The 22,743-nt window shown below is 40.5% G+C and overlaps 2 protein-coding genes across 2 annotated transcripts in view; one reads left to right on the forward strand and one right to left on the reverse strand.

The window, feature by feature from the left end:
* The window catches only part of KCNIP1 (potassium voltage-gated channel interacting protein 1), a 305,776-nt gene that overhangs the window by 271,041 nt on the left and 11,992 nt on the right, over nt 1-22,743 (reverse strand). The gene's annotated exons all lie outside the window — the stretch shown is intronic.
* On the forward strand, nt 1,168-9,767 carry KCNMB1 (potassium calcium-activated channel subfamily M regulatory beta subunit 1). The gene is made up of 4 exons (XM_042826391.1): nt 1,168-1,334; nt 5,272-5,444; nt 6,530-6,725; nt 7,347-9,767. The coding sequence occupies exons 2-4, from the start codon at nt 5,308-5,310 to the stop codon at nt 7,614-7,616; spliced, it is 603 nt and encodes a 200-aa protein (XP_042682325.1). The 5' UTR covers nt 1,168-1,334; nt 5,272-5,307; the 3' UTR covers nt 7,617-9,767.

Genomic DNA, 22,743 nt, shown 5'->3' on the forward strand with positions numbered 1-22,743 from the left:
GGGTCCTTTATTTTTAAACATGAAGTACCATATTTCCAGTGCAGAAGGGGAAAAATAAATACTTGGGCTTTTTAGATGAACTGGATATCAATAACAATCAGGCCACAGCAGCAAAAACTTTATCACTCATTGTAACTTCATTGCTGTATTTTGCAGTTGAGTTGAGCCTATGTCACTGCAGCTATGCTCTGCTGGAAACGACCTTCTTGTGCTCTAAAACTCCTTATGCAGGAGGATCTGGTTTTTGGCAAAGATGACCTGCATGCAGCTCAGTAGTTTTCAGCAGCATCTATCCAACAGCATGCTCCAGCATTTCCCATCTTCTTCTCTGTAAACCATCAATACTTTCAATACTTCCAGCAAGCAAACCACATCTTCTGGAACACAACTGAACAGAAGGTTAGACACTCTATGCCCTAAGAGAACAAACGAATCAAGTTCTGAAGCTCACTGAAGACCCGTAATCATTCCATCTCTATTTCAGGCTTAAGTAGCTTCATAACAAGACACCAGATAACTTTTATGAGAAGAAAATGACATGTTTTATACATTTGTACACACATGTATACGCACACATGCATACGCACACATGCATATATAAGCACATATTCACACAACAGAGTCCTCCATCTTCTTCTCCTCTCCTGTGCTCTGTGTTTCCCACTTTCTTCTCCCGGATCTCCCCTAAAGCATACTTCTCTTGCTTACACGCTCCCTCTCTTCTTCTGAGGCTGTGCCCTTCAGCCTCACATCCTGCAGGACATAACACAAGTTCCCCACAGGACTCCTATCTGTGTCTGAAGGAAAGGACCACTGGTAACAGCACACTCTCAGAACTCTTTTTTCTTAGAAGAAAAAAGAAACCGAACCCCCACAAACATTGAATATTTATAACACTTGCAGTCCAGAGTACTTCCATAAATCTTACCCAAAAGACCTAACAGATTTCTAAACCAAAAAGCCGCACGAGAGAAGTAGGAGAGCAGCTTAAGACAAATCCATGGGGATGTGGTAAAGTGGCTGTAGTGTATGAGAAAAGTCAGTCCCTTCAGCTGTAGTCAGTCTCAGTATTGTGGTTTCCTGGTTTCAGCAATTAATCTGAAAAAGGACAGCACTCTTTCATACCTTACCATTTATGGTTACAGAAAGCTTCTCAATAGGGGAACTAAGTTATGAGTTCGGCCACAGTAAAGCAAACCCAGAGAAGCACAGGAAAGAAAAAAAAAACCTCCGCTAGCTCCACTGCTTTATGGTGCAACACCTTTCTGCCCAACAAGTCTGTCACATAACAGGAGTTGTCCTTCCACAGCAAAGGCAGCATTTCACCAGAAACAGTAAGTATATTTTTAAGCAATTTTTGTTTTCCTTGTGAGCGAACAACAGCTTTCCTTTTTGGCAAATATAGAGCTCTTGAAAGCAACCGTCTTTCTAAATCTCCAGCACTACAGAGGAAACCCACCTAACTTTTCTGTAGCACGGGCAAGTTGTAACTGTATGCTAATAATTATGGAGAATTATCAGACTGCAAATACAATGGTTGTTCTTTCCACAAAATCCAGAATCTTAAGAGTTTGCAGCCCTCATAGGATCTTTGCTCTTTGGAGTTTCATGGCTCTGGGTGCTCCACACTCCATAGCATTCCTTCAGGGACCGTGCTTGATCTATCCCCAGGGAAGTTAGAGACGAACCACACTTGAACTCTAGGACTTCTTTGAAAATTACTTTTAAGCTGAATAACTTTGTACAGTTCTGCACTACAGAGAAACACAAAGCAGCAGTCCACAAAGAATTCAGAAGTGCTAAACTGATCAAAGGGCTTTTTTTCTTTAAAAACTACCAAGTATAAAAACTAACATGCATATAATCTTAGACTCCACTCATTTTTAAACAAAAAAACTAAATTCACACTAGTGTCAAAGTAGCTAAGCAGTCCTTAAGTAAATTGGTATGATGTATTTTGTAAAAAGGATGCAATTGTATGGCATTATGCAGTTTTAATACTGAATCTTACAGTAGAGCACTGCAGAATCTGCTTTTACATGCAAATTTACACTGAGGTTCAGTAGTAGTCTATTCTGTGAGATGCATCATGTTTGCAGTCGTAGGTGTGCAGAATACACTGAAAGTAATGGACTCTTATATTGCAACAAACAAGATTGGTGCCCTCTGGCCCCAGCGTCACCTGGGAAGGCAGACCTGTTACCAGTACAATGTTTATAAATGCTAAGAAAGGAAATGGGGGAGAGGGAGGGAAGGAACCAAGTGCCAGAGTGAGTGCAGGTCTAACTTGAGGGATGTATGTGGGGGGGGCAAGTATGGGAGTGGAGCAGAGCAAGAAGAATCTACAGCACTGAAAACACTCATAGGAACTAATAAGCAAATGCCAGTGATGAGCTTAATTCTACTATGAAACACTAGCAAGTACATAAGGCATACAGCTCTGCCACAGCAGAATAACCAATACAGAACTTATATTTACAGACTCAGATTTACAATTGCCTTTTGGCTCCCGCACCAAGAGATGCTATGGATGCCCCCTGGATAATGCTGTTCCTGAGCTCAGAGCAGCCTGGCACAGCCTGAGACAGAGGCCCTCTACCTTTTACCATCCCATGGCACTGGGAACTCCTCAAGAGATGGCAGAGGAGGCAGGGGCTTCCCACTGAGTACCAGGCACATCTGTTAGTCAGAGCAGGGGACTGTGTTCCAAACCTGAGCAGATGGCATCTTTAGGATTATCACCAGCAGCTGTCAGTGCAGTGATTATGCATTGAAATTGCACAGCTAATGTACTGTATAATTTAACTAGACTGAGGGAAAAGAAATATCAGGGAGAAGGAACATTATGAGAAGATTTGGAGCTTGTATTTTCCTAATAATTATGGAGGCACCCTGCAATCTTCAGTGCAGAAGACACATTCAGATTTGCTCTTGAAGGACAGACTAAAATCTCCATTATATACTCCAAACATCTCCCAATCCAAATACACTCAGACTTCCTGGGCCAATTGAGTCCTCAGCAGTGCTTCGTTTTTCAGAGACTTAATGACTTTTTCAAAGGAAACACTTAACGAGCTCTTTCAACATTCCTCCTAACGTGCACTGGTGGGGCCAGAAGATTGGAGAGAAGAAATATTAACCTTTTAAGCACTGGTGAAACTCTAAATAAATTTTTCTATATGTACACACAGGATGATTCCACAATTTCCCAGTGTAACTGGGACAGCTATGTAAATGCTGTAGCTCGAGAAAAACTTGGAGAGTAACAGCATTAGAGACAGAGCTATCCACAAGTCACACTGAGGGCACCAATTTTTCCACTCTTTCCCACAGAACTGATTAAAGATTCATCATTCTTACTGCATGTAAGAATTGCTAGCAAGGCAGGCCTCCTGTTCGCTGTCACCAGGCTCCCACTGTGCTTGGAGGACCACACAGTTTCAGGGCCCATGACCCCTCTGTTCCAAGTTGCCCCCTGACCAAGCTGCACAACCTAACTTAACAGTATTAGCTCACATGGACTGCATGGACTTCTTGTGTTAAACTCCAGCTCCAGTAAGCAGGTCACATCCATCTTACTGCAGTTTCCAAGTGAAGATTCTTCCCTTCTAGAACACCAGTGTGTTATACACAATCATCAGAAAGACAGTGCCCTTAAGAAAGCTGTAAGACACATCCTGAGTGGTCCTTGATGTTCTATTTAAAAGCAGAATTAACCAGAGTTCTGGACAAAATTCACTACTCCAATGATAACAACTCTTTTTCTTCCTAATGATCCCTCAAAACATTTAGATATTATGCGTTGTTATCTGAAAATATACACAAATAAAAATTAAGATCTCAAACTACGTCTTAACACTTTCATCAATGAAAAACACAACTAATGAGAGCAACACTCGAATTATACCCACACTCTTTCTGTACAGGGCTGACGGTGCCTTTCTCTTGCCTTTTCCCAGCCATGCTGACCCAGCCCAGCCCTGCTGGCATTGCCTGCTCATGGGTAACAAGAGCAGACATTCACAACTTAGGCTTGTGGCTACCTTATGCTTTACCTAAACTCACATCTTTTATTTGCTCCATGGATTAGCTGAGCACAGGTGGATTTCAGTGGGTACCATGCCACACTGAACACCAGCTTGCAAATAAACACCAAACAGCTGCGCACAACTAAAACCAAAACCCTGAGAATGCCTCCGCCTCTGCATGAAGCCGTCCACTACTGTTTTGCTAATGAGAACAAGACAAGATCTGTTGTGCCACTCATATAACATTCTGCCCTTCTCCTGCACTGCTTTCTTCTCCTCTGTGCCCAGAAACCCACACACATCTTGCCAGACAGTTTTTTCCCTACCTGTGGCTTGTACCATGTTTCAATTAAAAAAGCGAATGCTCAAACCTTTAGTTACATCTGTCAGTAGGACACAGATCCTGAAGGTGGGTTGAACTCTTGTGATTGTTATGTCTCATTTTGATAGCAATACCATAAAACAATAGTACTGATTTAACAGCGTATGGAGTCACAGCAAATACCATCAGATTCCCTACTACAAAGTATCAGCAAGGTAACTGGAAATGCTGTTTAGCAAGGGAGCACAGTGAGATGCCAGGCTCCCCCGTGCTCTGTGAGTTCCCAGTATGACACCAACACTGCTGGGCTTGTCCCCATCTATGAGTGCCAGCAGCAGTCACTGCCCTGTGACTGTGGTGGAGCAGCAGCAGCCCTCACTGCTGTCTTCTCTGATCCTGTCCAATTGGGTTTGGTGGCATCACACTCCCTGTGCCACTAAAATGCAGCTTTTCTGCCCCATATAGTTGGATAGCAGGCTTAATACATCTCCAAATGGACAAGACCATCAAAGCCACAGATCTCATTTTAAATGTAATGCTTTTTTCAACTCTTTCAAAATAAAAAAAGGGATGCACTTCAGGCTAAACCTGAAGACACAATGGGAAAAATGGAAAAAGGGCTCTACTTTGGGAGAATTTTCCCTTCATGCAGCCATTACCAATGCACAACACAAAGCACCTCTTACTTCAGGCAAGAAGTACCGTCAAACAGACCAAGTTAAGGCTAAAGACAATCCAGCTGTTCAAACTCCCTCAGATCATAACGACAGTTTCCAACTCCCACCCCCAGCCTTCCCTCTCTGCTTTCTTCACCCATCACTTTATTAAGCAGTACACAGTTTGTGCAACAAGATATTTCAGAAATCATTCAACTGCAATACTGATAGCCAATTCTAATCATGATTGTCTCTCACAAAACAGGATCAGAGACATTCCAGACTTCCTAACACCTAAATCATGTTGGCAAAAAAGCTGGTGACTGCACAGAAGCGAGGAGAGACAAGGGCCCTATGTCTGGGACTGGGAATGGTCGCGTGCTCCATGATGATGTACTTCTTCATTGGGATTACAATTGTGCCATTCTACACTAAAAGGTAGTAAATCATTTGATTATGAATACAAGGCTGTTTCTTCTTTGCTGTCTTCAAACACAATTATTAAGAGAGTCAAAATATACGTTAGTACACTGAATAATGAATAAATATTACGTTCTTAAAGAGCTCACAAGAATGGAAGACAGAAGTAAGAAAAGAGCGAGCCATTAAGTGAGGCACTTAAAGGTAAGCACACAAAAGAGGGCTAGGACCATCCTCAGGGCTAGAATCAGAGCAGACTAAACCAAAACATTTACTATGAAACCATATAAGATAAAAACCAGTCATGCTTATCAAAGCTTGAAAATGAAAAATTAAGTCTTCCATAAATGTAAAACCCATTAAAAAAAAAAAAAACCATAACCATACTTTTCAGTGGTAGAGGCTTATAAGAGAAGTAATGGTAAATTTGTTTGGTCAATCAGACGTATCTTGCCTCCAGATCAACCATCATGAGAAACACCTTCAGCAGCCCAGCCTACCACAACAAATACTGCCGAATATGTTGAATGCCAACAAGGCTACAATTACTCACATTTGTATTTCATTGCACAAGTTCTGCCTCTATATATAAAATCAATTTGCAAAAAACTGAGTGTACTAAAACCAAGAGTTTACTAAAACCAAGACTTCAGCAGCTCATTTTTCCATGCATGAAGATTTTGACAGAAGTACATCCATTGTTTCTTTCTTTGTAGCAGCACCTTCATACTCAGAAACCTCAAGGCATATATATATTGGCAGATATCAATGCTGCTTTTCATACCACAAAAACAGAACAGCCAGACTTCAACATTACCTTATGTAACAACATCACAGCTGACAACATTCCCTAATGGATTCAGAAAAGCTGTTCAAAGCCATGCTATGAGATGTGAAAAACATTAACAAAAGACACGTAAAAAAAAATAGTTTCTTAAGAGTGCTAGGATGGGCAAAGCTCACTGCATTGGTGATGAGCAGCCCCGAGCTCTGCCTGCGCTAACCCATCAGTGGCACCCAGAGATGAAGCTCCAATGTATAACAACTCACAGCTGATGCCACAAAAGCATTCAAAAGCAATGCCTTTTGTTTTGGTTTTGTAGTGTTTGGACAACAGAAACCATATGCAAGGTCCTCAAAGCCAACATCAAGGACAAAGCCCTCTGCCCCAACAGCGAAAGCTCAGAAGATGAAGATATCTTTCACTACCCTTGCCTACAGGTGTGGGTTAATCTGACAGCCTCAGGACAAGAGGTCATGCTGTATCACACTGAAGATACCCTGGAAAGAAATCCAAAGGTATTCAGAGCACATTCCGTTCTCTCTCGGCTGCTATTCAACACCTCTGATTCAATGGGAGCAGTAAGAGCAGGGCGCACAGCTTTGCAGCCACGCAGCAGAGCACAAGTAGTTGTTCAGCTTTCACACACCGATGCCCATGCTTAGACCAAGGAATGCTTAAAGTGCTTCAGAACATACAAGGGGCTTCGACTTTTTTTTTAAACATTACATCAAACGTTAAGTTAATACTTATTAAGCAGTTGTACCAACTGATCATGAATATTTAACATATATGAATATTTAAACATATGCAAGTCTCTGAGTTGAAGACAAATGGTACTGTAACATAAAAGTGACAGTCCCAGTAGCTGGACTTTCATTCTGAGCATGTTAATGGTTTCTAGCAACATTATTCCAATCTGTTAGTCTGCAGATTTGGAGCATACATGCACCAGCAGACAGCAGGGAAATAGGGCAAATGTCTCATGGACAAAAGCACACCCAGCCAATCTTGGGATACCAGCCTAACCACAGGAGCTTTTGTCAGCACCAGCATGTTTGTTTTACTCAGTGCAACTTCACTATAAATCCTGCATTACAGCATCTGTCATAACAAGTCATTTCAATTTCTCCTTCCAGTGCTCGTATGTCCCCAGCAACTCCGAGAACTCCAAAGAAGTGAAAGCACGAATAGAAACAATTGCAAACAATTTAAAAAAATATCAGACTTTCCCATGCTACTATGACCCAGGAGGAATGCAGACCAATGTCATTTTAAGCAGACTTTATCCCCCCAAAGGCCTCCTCTTCACTTTCCTTTGGCCCACGCTCATGTTTACCGGTGGATGTCTGATTATTGTCCTGGTAAAGATCAGCCAGTATGTTTCTGTTCTTTCTGCTCGGCAGTAGAAAGTAAATATCTTGCGAAGACTGTTGCTACCTATTAAAGTGCCTTTGTTCTGTCTTGGCATTCTGTGACTTTTCAATACACCAGGAGTCAGCAGGTGGGCAGGCTTTCTAGGCAAACTGAACGATGCTCACTGCAGATGCATGCTAACAGAAAGATGTTTTATGTTGAAGATATGTTTGTTTCTAGACTCCTAGTCATGTTCTGAGGCACATATAGGTAGATGCATTTCCTGTTCTCTGAAAACAACCCTAAACCAATTTCCACATTGCTACCAGACACAGGGAGAACATAAGTTGCACCCTGCATGCCATGTTTGACTGGCATCTGGAACACAACTAACACAAGTTTGTGCATCATTCACAGTGGTCTGATTTATGAACCACTCAGGACCTGTCATTCACAAGAAAATTTCAGGGCATGGATAGAAATCTAAATGTATGAAATCTTAGTTGTAAGAAATTAATGTACTGCAATTCTCTGTTGTTAAAAAAAAAAAAAAAGTTGATATGTTAAACCATTATAGGCATTTTCCAGCATCACTACTGGAACAGCAACAGAATTTGTGTTTCATTACAATCAGAAAATTGAAATCAGACCAGAGTACTAAAAATTAATTATTAACATCAGCAACGCTCCTTTAACATGTAGAATCATGATGGTTATTGGTAATCTCTACAGGGAAGAAGATTTAATCCACCCTTTTAAAATTCAGACTTTGAAAGAGGTGGGAGACGTGGAGGGGGTGTAACAACATCTACTGTAGGAGGAAAAAATATTTCCACGAGAAGAAAGTATTTACATCTTCATAGAACACTTTGTTGAAATGCAGTGTGTGAAGCAGTGCATATGTACAGTTCTGATCCTTCCCAAGGTGGAAGCGCAGCTGACAGAGGCAGGGGAGATTTGGATGACCAAAAGCGTTCGTTATGAGATGGGAAGGGATGAGATCCTGCCTTTTTGGTTTACTCAAAGCTAAGGCAAGGATACAATAACTGCTTAAAAATATATAGCTATTTAACAGGGATACATCTGCTGAAGCTAATGTGCTGTACTGGTACAAAATGAGGCAAATAGACTAACTGTAAATAGGTTTACCCCAAAATTCCTTTTCAGCAGTTGAAATATCTTCCATTTGAAAGCTTGAAATCACTCACAACTACTCCATACTTTCTCACACCACAGGTAAGCCAATCACCTAGGCAAGTCCCTGCCAGCTTGTCCCCCAGCCCAGCAATGCTGGTGAGCAGTGGCTCTTTCTTGCAGCAGCCCCTGACCCCCTCATATCCCATAGCTCTGAGATGCTCAGGAGTCAGTCACTTGTCTCAGAAGAGCAGATGCTCCTGATCTCACTGAACTTGAAGGCCAATGAAAAGCGTAAAGGCACAGAACTTGTGCTGCAGATCCCAGCTCAGTTTCCTGACACCAGCTCAGGAACCCATCCATCCATCCCACCTCCTCGCTCATGGTTACCCCTGACAGCAGGAGCTGAAAATTTATTCAGAGCTCTTCCAGATTTACCTCTACCAAAAACAGAGGACTAAATGAAAACTGTTATTTCCCTCCAACATGTACACATTGCAAGTACATGAAAAAAAAAAAATCTTACACAACCATCACAACTTCTTCCTTCAATGAAATACCATTTTCCATTTGGGTAGGAGATATTCAGAGTGAAAGCAGCAAGTGCAGGAGAAAAACATGCATACACACATCTTTGTTATTCTGTACGCTTTCCAAGTCCGTATTAACAGGGAGAGGGGTTCAAATGCAAGAAGTCAAAAACTCTTTCATAGAAAACAAATATATAGGTGTCACAGATGTCTGCTCTTATTTTAAAATAATGCATTGTTCATTAGGCATAGTTATCCTTAATGAGAAACTGTTGTAGATGCTTTTTCCTTCACATGTTCTCTTAAAGCAGAAAGGTTTTTTAGCAGCACGCCAGGTTACTGAAATACTTCTTGTAAGCATTTTAAGTATTTATTGTATGTCTGCTGAACTTGAACTCACCAAAGAGTGAGACTGAGTTTTCCAAACACTCTACAAGCTTCCTACAGCAGCACATAAGGAAGCTATATACTCCATAGGTTTTTGTTTTAACATTATTGCATTGTACTGTCAAGTCTACAATAAATTTGAACTTTAAGAAATGCTATTCTCCCAAGATGTGGCAAAACATATTGCATGGGAAGTGCTTCAATACAATCTCCAAATGTGGTCTAAGGCACAGGCCAACAGATCTGCCTCTGTTCCCACAGCCTTGATGTGCACCATCAAACCTCCTCAAAAGGCCCTGCCTCCCTTTACCTTCTCCATAAGAACAGCTTAGCTTACAATGGATGCTCAGAGTACATCTGAACCTCTATGGAGCTCCTCCTCCTTTAGTTGGTCCTAAACAACTCCATATTAGAAGGTAATACTTTCGAGTACATCAGAAACAACACAGACTCGGAAAGCTTGCTATACATTACTCACCAAACCACCTGTGATGGATCAAGCAAAGTAGCCCAGAAATGCGTCCTTATAGGAATAGTTATGGACAGATTTGTTTAGCAAATACATGCTTATAATCACAAAACAATCACATGAGTAAAACTTAAGCAGCCAGTAAATGGCCAGCAAACAGTGACAATTTGTATGCTCCTCATACATGCCTCAGTGAACTGCCCAGTGCCGTCCGTACAACCGCACAATGGAGGTGTGACAAAAGAAGCCATTAGGGAAAGAACGGGAAATAAAATAACAGAAATAAGATGCCTCCAGAGGAATACATGGAGAGTCCTGATCAGGAAATAACTGCTGATTGGGTTCCAGGCAGGTGCACCGAGCTCCCTCTCATAGCACAAAGCATGGCTGCTGTGTGCATCACACTACTACAACAATAACAGTGCTAAAGCCAACTGGGACATGAAAGAAACACTGGAAGAATAAACATAGATTTTATAACCTGATTAATAATTTACTTATGCAGGCCATTTGTATTTCTATAGGAATAACACTGCTTTCCTGGAAACTGTCACAGATCCTACTTTCCAAGTGCTGGATATAGACTGTTGGGAGCAGTTTTTCTTGCTGATGTCCAACAAGGCATGGATGGCAGTTCTATTGTAGAAAGACAGAAAAAAAAGTAATCCAGCATTATTGTCAAGGGAATTTGCAAAACACTCTAAAGTGAAGCTCATCCCAGAAGTGAGAAAATAGTTTTCTTGATAAGGTGGATTCAACTTTGATCAGCTTTCAATAAGGTCACTTTGCTCCACCTTTGAAAGACAGCAACAATGGCAGCTTTAGGGGAACTGAAGGGATGCTGATCCATTACAAAGTCACCCATCTGTCACCCATGTCATTCACCTACATAAAATATGGCAGGCACGTTCTGGCGACCTCCAACAATTCTTTTTTAAGCATGCTGCTAACCAGGTCTGTTTTTACTCCCCAGTACTCAAAGTAAGGACAAAGGACAAAGCTCAGGACAAATAAGACAGAGAAGACTGGGGTGCCCAAGGATCCTTCGCTCACTGAATAGAGAACTGCTCATGGCAGTCGACACCTTCCAGCCGAGCAACTGCTGCCATGTTCTTCATAGTCTTTAAAAAAAATAAATAAGGAAATAAAGAAAAAAAAACAACTAGCACCAATTTGTGGCCTTAGAAACCATATGAAACAATCACCATATTATACTTTGAGCAGTTTCTGTATCAGAAAAATAGCCTTCGTGGTTAACCAGATAACTCCACATATATGATGAAAAACCCAAAGTCAGAAAATGTTTCAATTGGGTAAAAAACGATGGTAAGTTTTGCTACAAGGCATTTTTCTGCTCACAATGAAAGGTTGGTAGGTGGCAGAAGGAGACACCAGGCCATACCAGCTCCCCTGCAGGAGACAGCACGACACACAGCCACACAGCTCTTCTCAGTCAGACGACACAATTGGCAATCATCTCAATCCTCTGAAACCCAAGGGCTCAAAAGGGACATCAGAGGAGCTATAGAGCAAACTGCAGTTTTGTTTTTACCCCCCAATATAATGGCAAACTGTAAAAATGCTATGAAAGCACGCCACGTAGGGGTTTCTTATTGATGGTAGTGTTTAGTTCTTCAGGAGCAATGTTTCTTTTACTATGCCTCTCTAATCCTTAAATATATGTTATAATGGATAGCTGTAATATTAGATGTTCTCCTCCTTGTTATCTCTGGTTCTCCACACTCTCGAGCGCTTTAACAGAAAGAAAAAAAGGCAGCAAAAATCTGACAAAGAGAGGTGACTTCTGCCAAGTAGAGAAGTCAATGAAACAGATTAAAGAAAGTGGTGACTTAATACCATGCTCTTCTTGAAGAAACAGCAATGAAAAAACATCCTGTCAAAGTTGAAGGACGACAACGTGCTCTTCCACAGCTTTCCAAAAATAGCTGTGCATCTCTTAAATAAATACAAGTAGTCTCATTACACCCAACATTTCTTCCCCTAGAAGTGTCAGACAGCAGTCGCAGAGATATTAAGCTGTCATTCACATGCTGCCATACCCAAACCAAGACAGCTATGTTCCCTTTTCTCCTTGATCACATATCTCCATCTATAATAAAACCAAAGATCTCATGATTTATTCCTATACCTTTCACAGAAAAGCAAAGACATTTTTTTCACAGAACTGGGTACTAAAGAACTTAAAAGCTTTAAAACAGCTGAGTTACAAGTAAAAATCATATCCTACTGTTATTTCATATATAAAATTAGGATGATGTAAATAATTACTACTGCATTTTTTATTTGTCCTTATATATGTATATATACAGATAGCCAGATAGATCACAACAGGAAGGCCCAGAAGGACTGAGCACACTGACAGCAACACAGCATTGGCCACTTAACGTTCATTTTACATGTTGAAATGGGCTTAGAGATAAGCACAGAACACTGCCCAAACCATACATCAAAAAATAAAAAATAAAAAAATACTTATAAAGCTATAAAACCAGAATCAGCCAAATGTATTTTTATCATCTTATCTCCAGAGGAACATAAATGAACACTTTCTATATGGTAAGACAGCTCAAATTTGCAATACAGAAATCATGAAGGTCTTGTTTCAAGTCTCTCAGTGCTCACGTACGTGATGGAGTGGCTGCTGAAGCCTGAACTGAGGCCATGGAAGAAAGCTGCAATACATCAGCCTGCTCTGCAGAACCCCACTTCCCTTCTGAGATTCCTCCCACACCGACTGCTCTTTGGGCTGGCTATCACCATGTCTCAGTATATAAGACCGTCATAAAACCATCTGCAGAGAACTCCTCAGCTCAAATCTTGTCTGTCTTCTCCACATGAACTTCACTACGGTATAATTTTAGAATTCCATCAGCAAGAAATATGAACACAGCTGAATAGACAAAAATAACAGCAGGGCATCTGTAATTCCTCACAGGGCAAAGAGGAGAAGCATTAGCTTGATGAACCACAGTTTAAGTTAACACACTATTTTTAAAAGCATCTATGCAACTTGGATGTTCTTTAAAAATTTTATGTTCACCCTTTTGTTTCTGGAGATGACCATAATGTCATACCTCTGGAACACAAGGTGAAACAGCAATGAGATAGGAAAGTCCTGCTTCAAAATACAAGGAAATGCAGGGACACCAGACCGTCTACAGATGAGTCAAAACAGTAGGCATGAATTTTAATTCATTAATAAATAAAGCATTATAAATAAAGCAATAAAGACACTTACATTTGTGCATGTATTTTTAACAGCGCTGTAACAATTTATGTAGCCTGTCATATATTTGTGTACTTATATACACATACAAGCACAAGTTTAATTCTCATTCTCTGGGAGGAACAATCAGTATCCTTGAAAGCCAAAGGAAACAAAGGTTTTCATACCAAAACCAGCAACTATTTCCATAAGGAATATTACAGTTAAAAAACAACACCAAAAACCAAGTCTTTCAGTTACTCTTGGTAGATTGTCAGACACAAGACAAATGAAGGAGTATAAATGCAAATGAATTGGACACTCTTATAGCTTTAAAGTTCCAAAACTCTTCAAAGTGTTTTTACTAAGAAATACGAAGCAGTGTGACAGTTGCAGAAACCACAAAGGGACACCAAAAGACTGCTCCACTGTGCCCACGAGTCACGTCAGGGTAGGTTTCCAAGCTTCACCTGGAGTTAAGATACTACACTGGGGCAGAGGGAATATCTTTTACTGTCAGAAAAAGTGTCAGTCAGCCTTAGAGAAGTCTGTGTTTTTCCTTTTAGTTACTGACGTTTCTTCTCCTCCATAGCCACTCAAATAGTTCTTCAAGACTCACTAGCAGAGGGGAGATAATTCATTGCTTTCTTGACTGCATTTAGTGGAGCAAAAATAGAGAGCACCAACAAACAGAACTTCTGAAGATGTTAAAATAAGTTACAATCAAACAAAGAGCCTGAACTTGAACACCACCGTGAGGTGTGTCATACAGTCATACCCATGGGTAACTGTACTCTCACACCCCTTAGCAGAAAGCTTGCAAGAGAATGAGAGCAGCTCCGAGCTGCCATGTTGGTAAGGAGCCTCACCACTCCGTAACTCACTTCCCCACAGCTCAAAGAAACAGTTCACATTTCTTCATGGTCAGGTAAAAGCATTGCTTATTGTTTGACGCTTGCCCAGAGAATCCCATGCAAGCAATTCAGACCGGAAGAATCAAGTCATCCTGGCAGAAATGAGATCGTGGGCCTATACTGTTGTGCCACTGCCTTCATAACAAAGCATTCTCAGCTTTCCAATATTGTAGCAATGTACTTACAGGCAAATTACTTGAATTCCACCAGAGATGAGGAAAGCAAAGTGACTTTTTGGCACAGATGTGAGCAATGTATGTAAGTGATTCCTGGCTGTGTCCCTGCATGCTGCTTTATGAGGTATCAGTTCAGGAAAAGCCATCCTTTCTACATCACTGTAATGAGGTCCCTTCTACATCACATCGATGAGGAAAAAAAAAAAATAAATAGTGTCAACTGTGTGCTGTTACTGCTGATTTCAGCAGAAGCATCAGGGTTATAATTGACTCATGGCTGTTACACACAGCTGCAGCTTCAGGCCAGGGTGCTGAATGACACCTCATTTTAATCATAGGTCAAGCAGGCACTGACTGCAGATGACCGAATTCCAGTCCTTCACATCCATCTCCCAGAAATCACGTACTAAACTGTGCTCAGCAAAATCACAAAGAACTGTTTGGTGCTTTTAATTGCTATAACATTAGATGCTTTGCCTATATACATTTAAGTATGCGCTGGGTATCTAACAATAGAGAAATCTGCAAATGCAAGGGAAATTACAGAAACATACAGAGGTTACACTGCACGTGTGTGGCAGAACAAAGCTGAGCACTAGATTTAAAGCAACAAGTCAAAAAGCAGTTGGGATGACATCGCACTGCTAGTCTCATAAGTGAGAGTTAATCTAAGACTGTAAAAGGAATGCAACGCTTTCAGTAATGCACTGCCATCTCAGAAAGCTGCTCATAGGGACAAAAAAAAAAAGCTGGCACAATCAAAGAGCCTTTAAAAAAGAACCACAAACCAACTGAACTTCACTACAAGTATTTGTAGGCAGGGGTTTTAGGAGCAGGCAAGTTGGAATACTCTGACCAGGATGTGAGCTGAAGGTGGGCTGCAGGCCTTAACAAACAGAAAGATCCAGACAGCACCAAGCGTGCGACTGTCAGCATGGGGCACCTCATAACCACAGCTCTCACAGTCCCCACTTATTAGAAATACAATCCTAATAATTAAGGAGCTCCTTCTAGGATGCCTGATGCCCAGCTGTTTTGGAACAAGATTAACAAACATGCTTGTTTCATTATTTTACAATCTGAAAATCAGCACTCCTTAGTTGCCCATATGTAAAGAATTGACCTATATGAAATGCAGCAGATCATCATTCTAGGTGATGTTCAAGTGCTCTCATACAGTGTTGAGACCTTGTATGCTACATGTATACTATACAGCCTTAAAATACGAAGACATGATGCAAAGGTAGCACTGAAAAAAAAGAGAAACTGATGACACTTTTTGACCTCAAATAAATGTATAGCAAGATATTTACACACATTAAGATTAGGAAAAAAAATTCTCAAGACAAACACGAATTTAAAACAAGAAAAAACAGCTTGTAATTCTTTATCCCATCTTCTCAACCTTTTCAACCCAGCTTGATTCTATACCAAAAGCAGACACCGGTATCTGAGTCAGAAACCTAAATCCAGAAATTCAGAATTTATGTGAATATCAGAAAGGAAGGTATAATTCCGAGTTATAAAAATTAATACATGGTTGTGGGTTTTTTTGGGGGGGAGGGGGAATTCAAGAGCAAAGCAACTAAAGCCAGTATATAATTAACTCTATAATACCATTCTCACGTCAGTTCTGCAGTTGAAAGAAATGTAATTGTGGGACCAGCAGCTCCAGTGCTCTGTTCTATGTGTTCCCTAGTAGCTGGAGATGCGATCAAAGCTGGCGCCCATTCAAGCTGCTACTGCAAAGCCGCTGTGCTTCTCTCCAAGTCAAACCCATGGGTAACTGAACTCTCACACCTCTTAGCAGAAAGCTCGCAAGAGAATGAGAGCAGCTCAGAAACAGAACAAGAGAGAGACTTTGCTGGAAATGCCACAGTTTAACGTGAACAACAACAACAAAAAAAAAAACAAACAAAAAAACAAATTAAAAACCAACCATCACCAATAACCACACTAATAAAGAGCCAGAAATATTCCACAAATCTCACCACATGTTCTATACAGCCAATGACAAGCAGACATTTTTTCATCAGAAATTTCACCTACATGCTGAACTCCAACTTTGGTTATAAAACGTTAGCTAGAGCAGCTTCAAAACAAAAGCTCATTAATCAAGGAGCACTGCATTTACTGTTTCCAGCACAACTTCCCTGGTACGGATGCTAACAAAAACACAAGGGGCTTTGAATTTTCAAGGTCTCTTCCCTCTGCACCATGTTATAAATACAATAATTGCTTTTCCTCAATTTCCCTCATTCTCTGCCCATTCTCAAAAATACATTCTAACATATACTCTTTCACAGTCGTTTTCATCAGGCAATAAAACTCAATCAAGCCTGATCGTTTTTTTTAAGCCACTGTTCCCATCTTGCTTCTCTTTCCTGTGCAAACCCATTGCATGAAGCAACCATTAACTGGTTTTTGAGGGCTAAAAGAGGCCTTTCTTCAGCCATTACTTCAGCCCTGAGACACTCAATGCTTATCATTCTTGTCTGCCTCTCTCATTTCCAGCATATTTTTAGAATCTTTTATTGCCATCTCTTATTCCCTTGCTAGTCGTAGCAACTCGTTTTGCACCTTGGCCTTTCCGATTTTATCCCCACACGCTTCCACTATTTCATCTGTATCACTCACAGCGCTTATCTTCCCGTACCATCAGGATCACTGCCTGCCCTTTCCAGCAGCAATCAGCTTTCTTCTATCTTCTTCCCAGGAGACTCTATAGATCAGCTTCCCAGACCTGCTAAAATCTCTTTCTGAAGACCTCAGTTCCATCACACTGCTGCTTTCCTTTCTCCACGCACGGCTGTGATCCCTGTCATTTAACAAGTGTCATCAACTCAAACCTTTTTTCCTCAATTCACCCTGAAATTATGCAGTTCTGAACAAGGAGAAGGCAATTAATTCAGTTTATCAATAAATCTTTAACTTTTCCTGTACCTAGGGCTATTCAGCATACCATAATACTTAATCTAATACTTCATAACTGACTGATACAATTGTAAACAAGCTATTTATTGCCCTTAATCCTCTTATGAACGATACATCTATTGACATTTGATGACAATGAAACAGGAGGGAAATATTTTTTTTTAAAAAAGGCTCATCTTCCCAGGAGATCAAAGGAGCTACAAATAGTGCAACCCAGCAAAAGGAAGTCTGAGGGATAAACAACACAGCACAGCGTTTAGCAGTCTGTTTTCATACTAAGAAAGAAATTAACAGCCTGCTCAGCTGATGACACAGGACTGCTCTGCAGCCTGATCCAAGAGCCTCAAAATCCAGCTAGCGTGTAACTGAGACAAATTTTTGACTCCCTTGCCTCTAAGTGTAGCAATAAATACAAGAAGTTAGTGTTTGAATATGGTAGAACAGTGTTTGAATATTGCCAGTAGCAACTCTCCATCATAAAAACATATTTCTACAGCTTACAGTCCACGCACACCCACCTCCCGAACACCTCTGCACTTCTGGTCATGTAGCCACAAGCAAGAAAAACAGTATTTCTATTGGAAGTTACAAAAGGGCTGTAGCACAGATTTGATTTAAATACTAATGCACTCTCTAATACCATTACAGCTATAAACATGGCTGAAGAGATAATAAGAAGGAAGGCCAACTTTTCATTAGAGACTGGAGAGCATAGCCTGTATATCACTGCTTCTTTTTGATCATGAAAATGGTGGGATTTCTCTTTTCTGTTTATGTGCTGCTTTAGCAGACACAAATGAGAATCTTGTCTTTCCTAGGCAGGGATGTAGCACTGGGGCTATCTATTTCTCAGCACTTATTTTCTTCTTTCTGCTCCAATTTATCTTTCTCCTCTGCAGCGTTTGCTTTTGCTCTGATTTCTTCATTTTTCACTTACTGGAGACTTTTCTCATTTCACTGATTTCACTCCTGCATAACTTCTTTCATAAAGAAATCCAGCATAATAAACTCCAAAGGAAAATATCTATTATACCATTTAACAGAAGGCTGAAAAAAAAATACTTGAACAAAGCACATAAGCAGAAAAAGACTAAGATGTCTGTGTTTCACATGACCATTTTTTGCAGAACTTTGTAGATATTTATCACTTATCGAGTCTACTCCAGTTTTGTCTCACGGATCCATTATTTTTAATTAAAAACCATTCTTCATTACTTTGTCTTAAGAGACAGCAGTCTGAAGTCTAATTTGGAAAATAGTATTTCAAAACCATGTAAAAAAGTAGTCCCTGTTGCGTTGAATTCAGAGAATGGGAAATAAGAGTCTGTTTTAAAAGCTGCTCACCACACAGCACTGCTTTAAGACGACCCCCCATGCTTCAGTTCACTTCTGAACACAGCCCTACCAGCTTCCAGTGAAGAACTCCTCTCCTGGTGTATGCAAGAGGAAGAGGAGCCAACCCTGCATCAGGCAACCAACACACCCTGCTGTCATGCTACTCAGATCACTTCTTTGGCAGCCCTGGGTGTTTCACTTGCTCCCTCCTCCCACAGAAGAATGAACACAGAATTAATGTACCCACTTCAATGACATTAACCAACCCACCCAATTAAAATGCACTTTCAGTTTAAGTAAGTCTTAATACTTGCCATTAATCATCACCATCTCCACATTAAACCTCATCTTCCATCTCTAATCACTGTGTTATTGTTGCAGTGTCATTTGAAACATGATATATGGATGGATTTACATCTTCAGTGCAACATACCTTCTGACAAGCATTTACAGATCAAGATCACTGAAACAAGAAAAATTCTACATGATACCATTAGCACAAAGAGGCAATATGCAACATGTAAAAAACAGACACACTTCTACACCAACTTCACTCCTCTAAGCAAATAGTTGATGTACTTTATGTCTGAGTAAAAAAAAAAAACAAAAAAACAACCCCCCCAAAAAGCTTCTTCCTCCATAATACAAACCATAAAATTCCTACTGTCTATTTTTACCTCTCATTAAACTCTCAGATACCCTACTGGTCCTCCACTCGAAAAATCAAAGCTACTCTGAGAACAATCAGCTGCTTTACCACTTGGCAACTTGTACTTCCTAAACGCTGCAGATAGCTGCTGTTTGACGATATGCTATGGGTGACCAAGAGGGTTTGACCTGAGAGTCAGCTCTTATCTGACCCAAATTCAGGATTCAGTGAGTGCACTGAAAGCACGTCCTGCTTTCAGATGGAACACCACCTCTCACTCTAAGGCAGAATGATTAGGGAAGTGAGGACCTGCTCATCCCTCCATCCCAACGCGCATACAGTGCCAAAAATTCAATTAGTTAAAATGAGCAGAAAACATAATTTGTTATTAATCAAACAGATTACCAGAAAGAAAAAAAAAAAGTAATTTAACTGATCAAGCCCTGTAGAAGGCTGGAGCAAAGGTTTCATTCAGACAGCTGCCTTCACCAAAGGCTGCACTGAAGCAGAGCGTTATCTGTTAGATAAACATACAGCGCTTTACAAAGCCCAGTAATAACAAGGCAGCCACCAGCCTCCATTTGTCAGATCAGCTCCTGCTGGCTGGCATCTTGCACAGTTTACTATTTAATTCATTCTGAAAAGCAGCATGTAATAAGCTATCCTGACATATATTTATTGGGTGCTCTTCACAGCACAAGTGCTGTTAAATTGCCTCCTGCACATCAAATTTTCACCATCAGTATTTTCAAATTGCAAAGACTTGAGAGTCTTCAGCTCTAAAAGTGAATACCCGAGCCCTGGAGCTGCCAGGCTGTTAGAAAAGCAGGGTCTTTGAATAAAACACACTGCCAATAGTAAGTTGGCCAGTAATGCTGCTTCCCATACCCCCAGCAGGCATGATTACAGAAGCAGTAGATAGGTTTTCATTAAAATCACTGAGGATATTAGGGTGTTTACAGAAGGCTTGCGTTTACGACCTTTCATTTTGGATGAGTGAAGATGGTCTGAAAGACTATTTCCAAGTTTAATGAATTTGATAAAAATGTCATTAACTGTTCTTTTGTTTTTTTTCTTCTCCTTGATTTCATTAGTTGTTCAAATCTTCCTGCTGCAACAGAACCCCATGCAGAGACCAAGAGGTCCCCTATTGGAAAGATTAGCATAATACATTTTAAAAAACAAAACAATAAAACAACCAACCAACCAAAAACCTACACTGAACAAGGGATGCTTCATATTCAGCACAAATGTTGGAAGTTCTGAACCCTCAATCTTCTCAGAATTATGACTCGACTCAGCAGTGAGACTGACAGGTCTCAGGTCACAAAGACCACCATGCTGCTCCACTCTTTTGCAGCCTTTAGAGAACGCAGTTCTGCAGGTAGAAACCTGCAGTGCAGCAGTTTGAAATGGCATTATTAACATTCTAAAGGCACTTTATAACTTTGCTTTGGTCTTTCAGTCCAAAAGTTACTTCGATCTGAAAAAGATAGTAAGGTGGTAGTGCATGGATTAATGGGAGAATCAGAAAAGAACAAAACAAAACTGTAAAGTAGTTTGTGAAATGCAATTGGAAAGCAGAACTCTAAAAGGTTTGACTCTGAAACTAGATGAGAGAGCACAGAGTTTTCCTCCAGTGCCAAATCAGTTTCTCTCCTCATCTCATACTACAGCTTGGTGGGAGAAGGCTCCTGCTGGGTGATCAGCATAAGTTTGCTGTGGTTGGACATCCTGAGCAAACCAGTCTCTTCCTCGCTAAGCTTCCTCCCAAGAGCCATCCTGTGCTCCCCTACACTGCATGGCTCCAACGAGGGCAGCCTAAGGTGGAAGGGGAACAGGGGCAGAACTTGCACATCTCTTCCTTGGCAGATTTAAGATAAAGTCATTTGCTAAACATTAAGACCCAAATTAAACCCAACTGATGCTCATTACAATTAAGCGTTGTCTTCCCTGCCAAGATGCATGAGACAGGTTTTTCTATAAAGCCTTCTTACCAAATGAATTCTATGCAGGAGTACAGTGGCACTAATACAAAACCATTAAAACGAATGTCTCCAGCAAACAGTTTTCTTGGCTTTCCCACATTATATTGAAATTCAACAAGAAGGGAAAAAAAAAAACAAAAAAAAAACAAAAAACAAAAAAACTTAGTAATGGATTTAGGAAGAGAAAAAATACACAGGTTGATACAAAGTTTAAGTTCGAAATAAAAGATGAAGCTTTGCCATTTTGTACCCCAGCATGGGGAATACCAAACAAGCTAAATTCTTGTTCATGCTTTATCTGGAAAGAAGACAATAACCAAGACAATTCTGTACATCGGGAACTTGAAACCAAGCACAAATTGCAGCCATTCTTCAGTTATGACTGGGTCATCTCCATTCAAGAGTAGACATCAGCACCTAAATTATCCATTTCCCTTCCCTCCTTCTTCAACATCTCCAAATCAAAATATCTGTTTTATGATTTTAACGAGATGAGCATCTCATACAACCATAGCATTAGTAGAGAAAATGAAAAAAAGTACACTTTGCAAGCTGGAAAGAAATGCAGTATTTCTGGTGTTATAACACACTGCAGCAAACAAGGCAGAAAAAAACCCAAGAAGTACCCTCTGCTCTGTGACTCCATCCCACATGGGATCCCAATGGGGCTGGTTTTGCTCTCATTAGAAGAAAAAAGCAGACTTTAATTTCTACTTAGAAAACAGAAGCTGGCAGTATTGGGCTTTCATGCAGAAAAGGAAGTTGACTTAAGCTGAGAAGCAGTTTTTACACAAAGGACTTAAAGAGAGGAAAGAAAAGGTAACTTACCTTATAAGCTGTATGGTTCACAAGGGCTCCTAAATCATCTAGAGGTAATTCTGATGGTTGTTGGACTATAGTAACTGCATTCATCTCCTGAACATGCATCAAACTTGTTTCCAGTGGATAAAAATCCTACTTAGAAACTGCTGCATGGAATTTAATTTGGCTTGAGCGTGTTTTTATTTATCACCTTCCCCCCCTTCTCCTTTGATGAAGTACATAACAGAGCCCTGTGATCTCTGAAATGCACTGCTTAATATTTATGTAGCACTCTAGCAGGAAAATGATGCATATTAGTAAAGTTGCACCATGACAACTGCTCACAAAGAATATTTCCTTGGCTTTTCAACTCATGGTCCTTTCTCCTCCTGGGTCACACAATTAATTCCTTAGTTTCTGATCCTGCAGTCATTAAAGCATCCCTCATCACTTATAGCTCATCTGACGGCCATACATCTACATCAGCAGGCTGCATTGACAGCAGCTTTGTTGAAGCTACTGTTTTAAAACACTCCGAAGTAGGCTCAGAGTATGTCAGCTTCCAAACTTGTTTAACTGCTTAGATAAGTCAATGAGACTTGTTCTAAGAAGTTTAAAGCTGCTGACAGAAGCCAAT

The sequence above is a fragment of the Centrocercus urophasianus genome, unplaced genomic scaffold (genome assembly GCF_019232065.1).
Source record: "Centrocercus urophasianus isolate 14NV4802_14NV808 unplaced genomic scaffold, USGS_Curo_1.0 seq_26, whole genome shotgun sequence".
Lineage (NCBI taxonomy): Eukaryota > Metazoa > Chordata > Aves > Galliformes > Phasianidae > Centrocercus > Centrocercus urophasianus.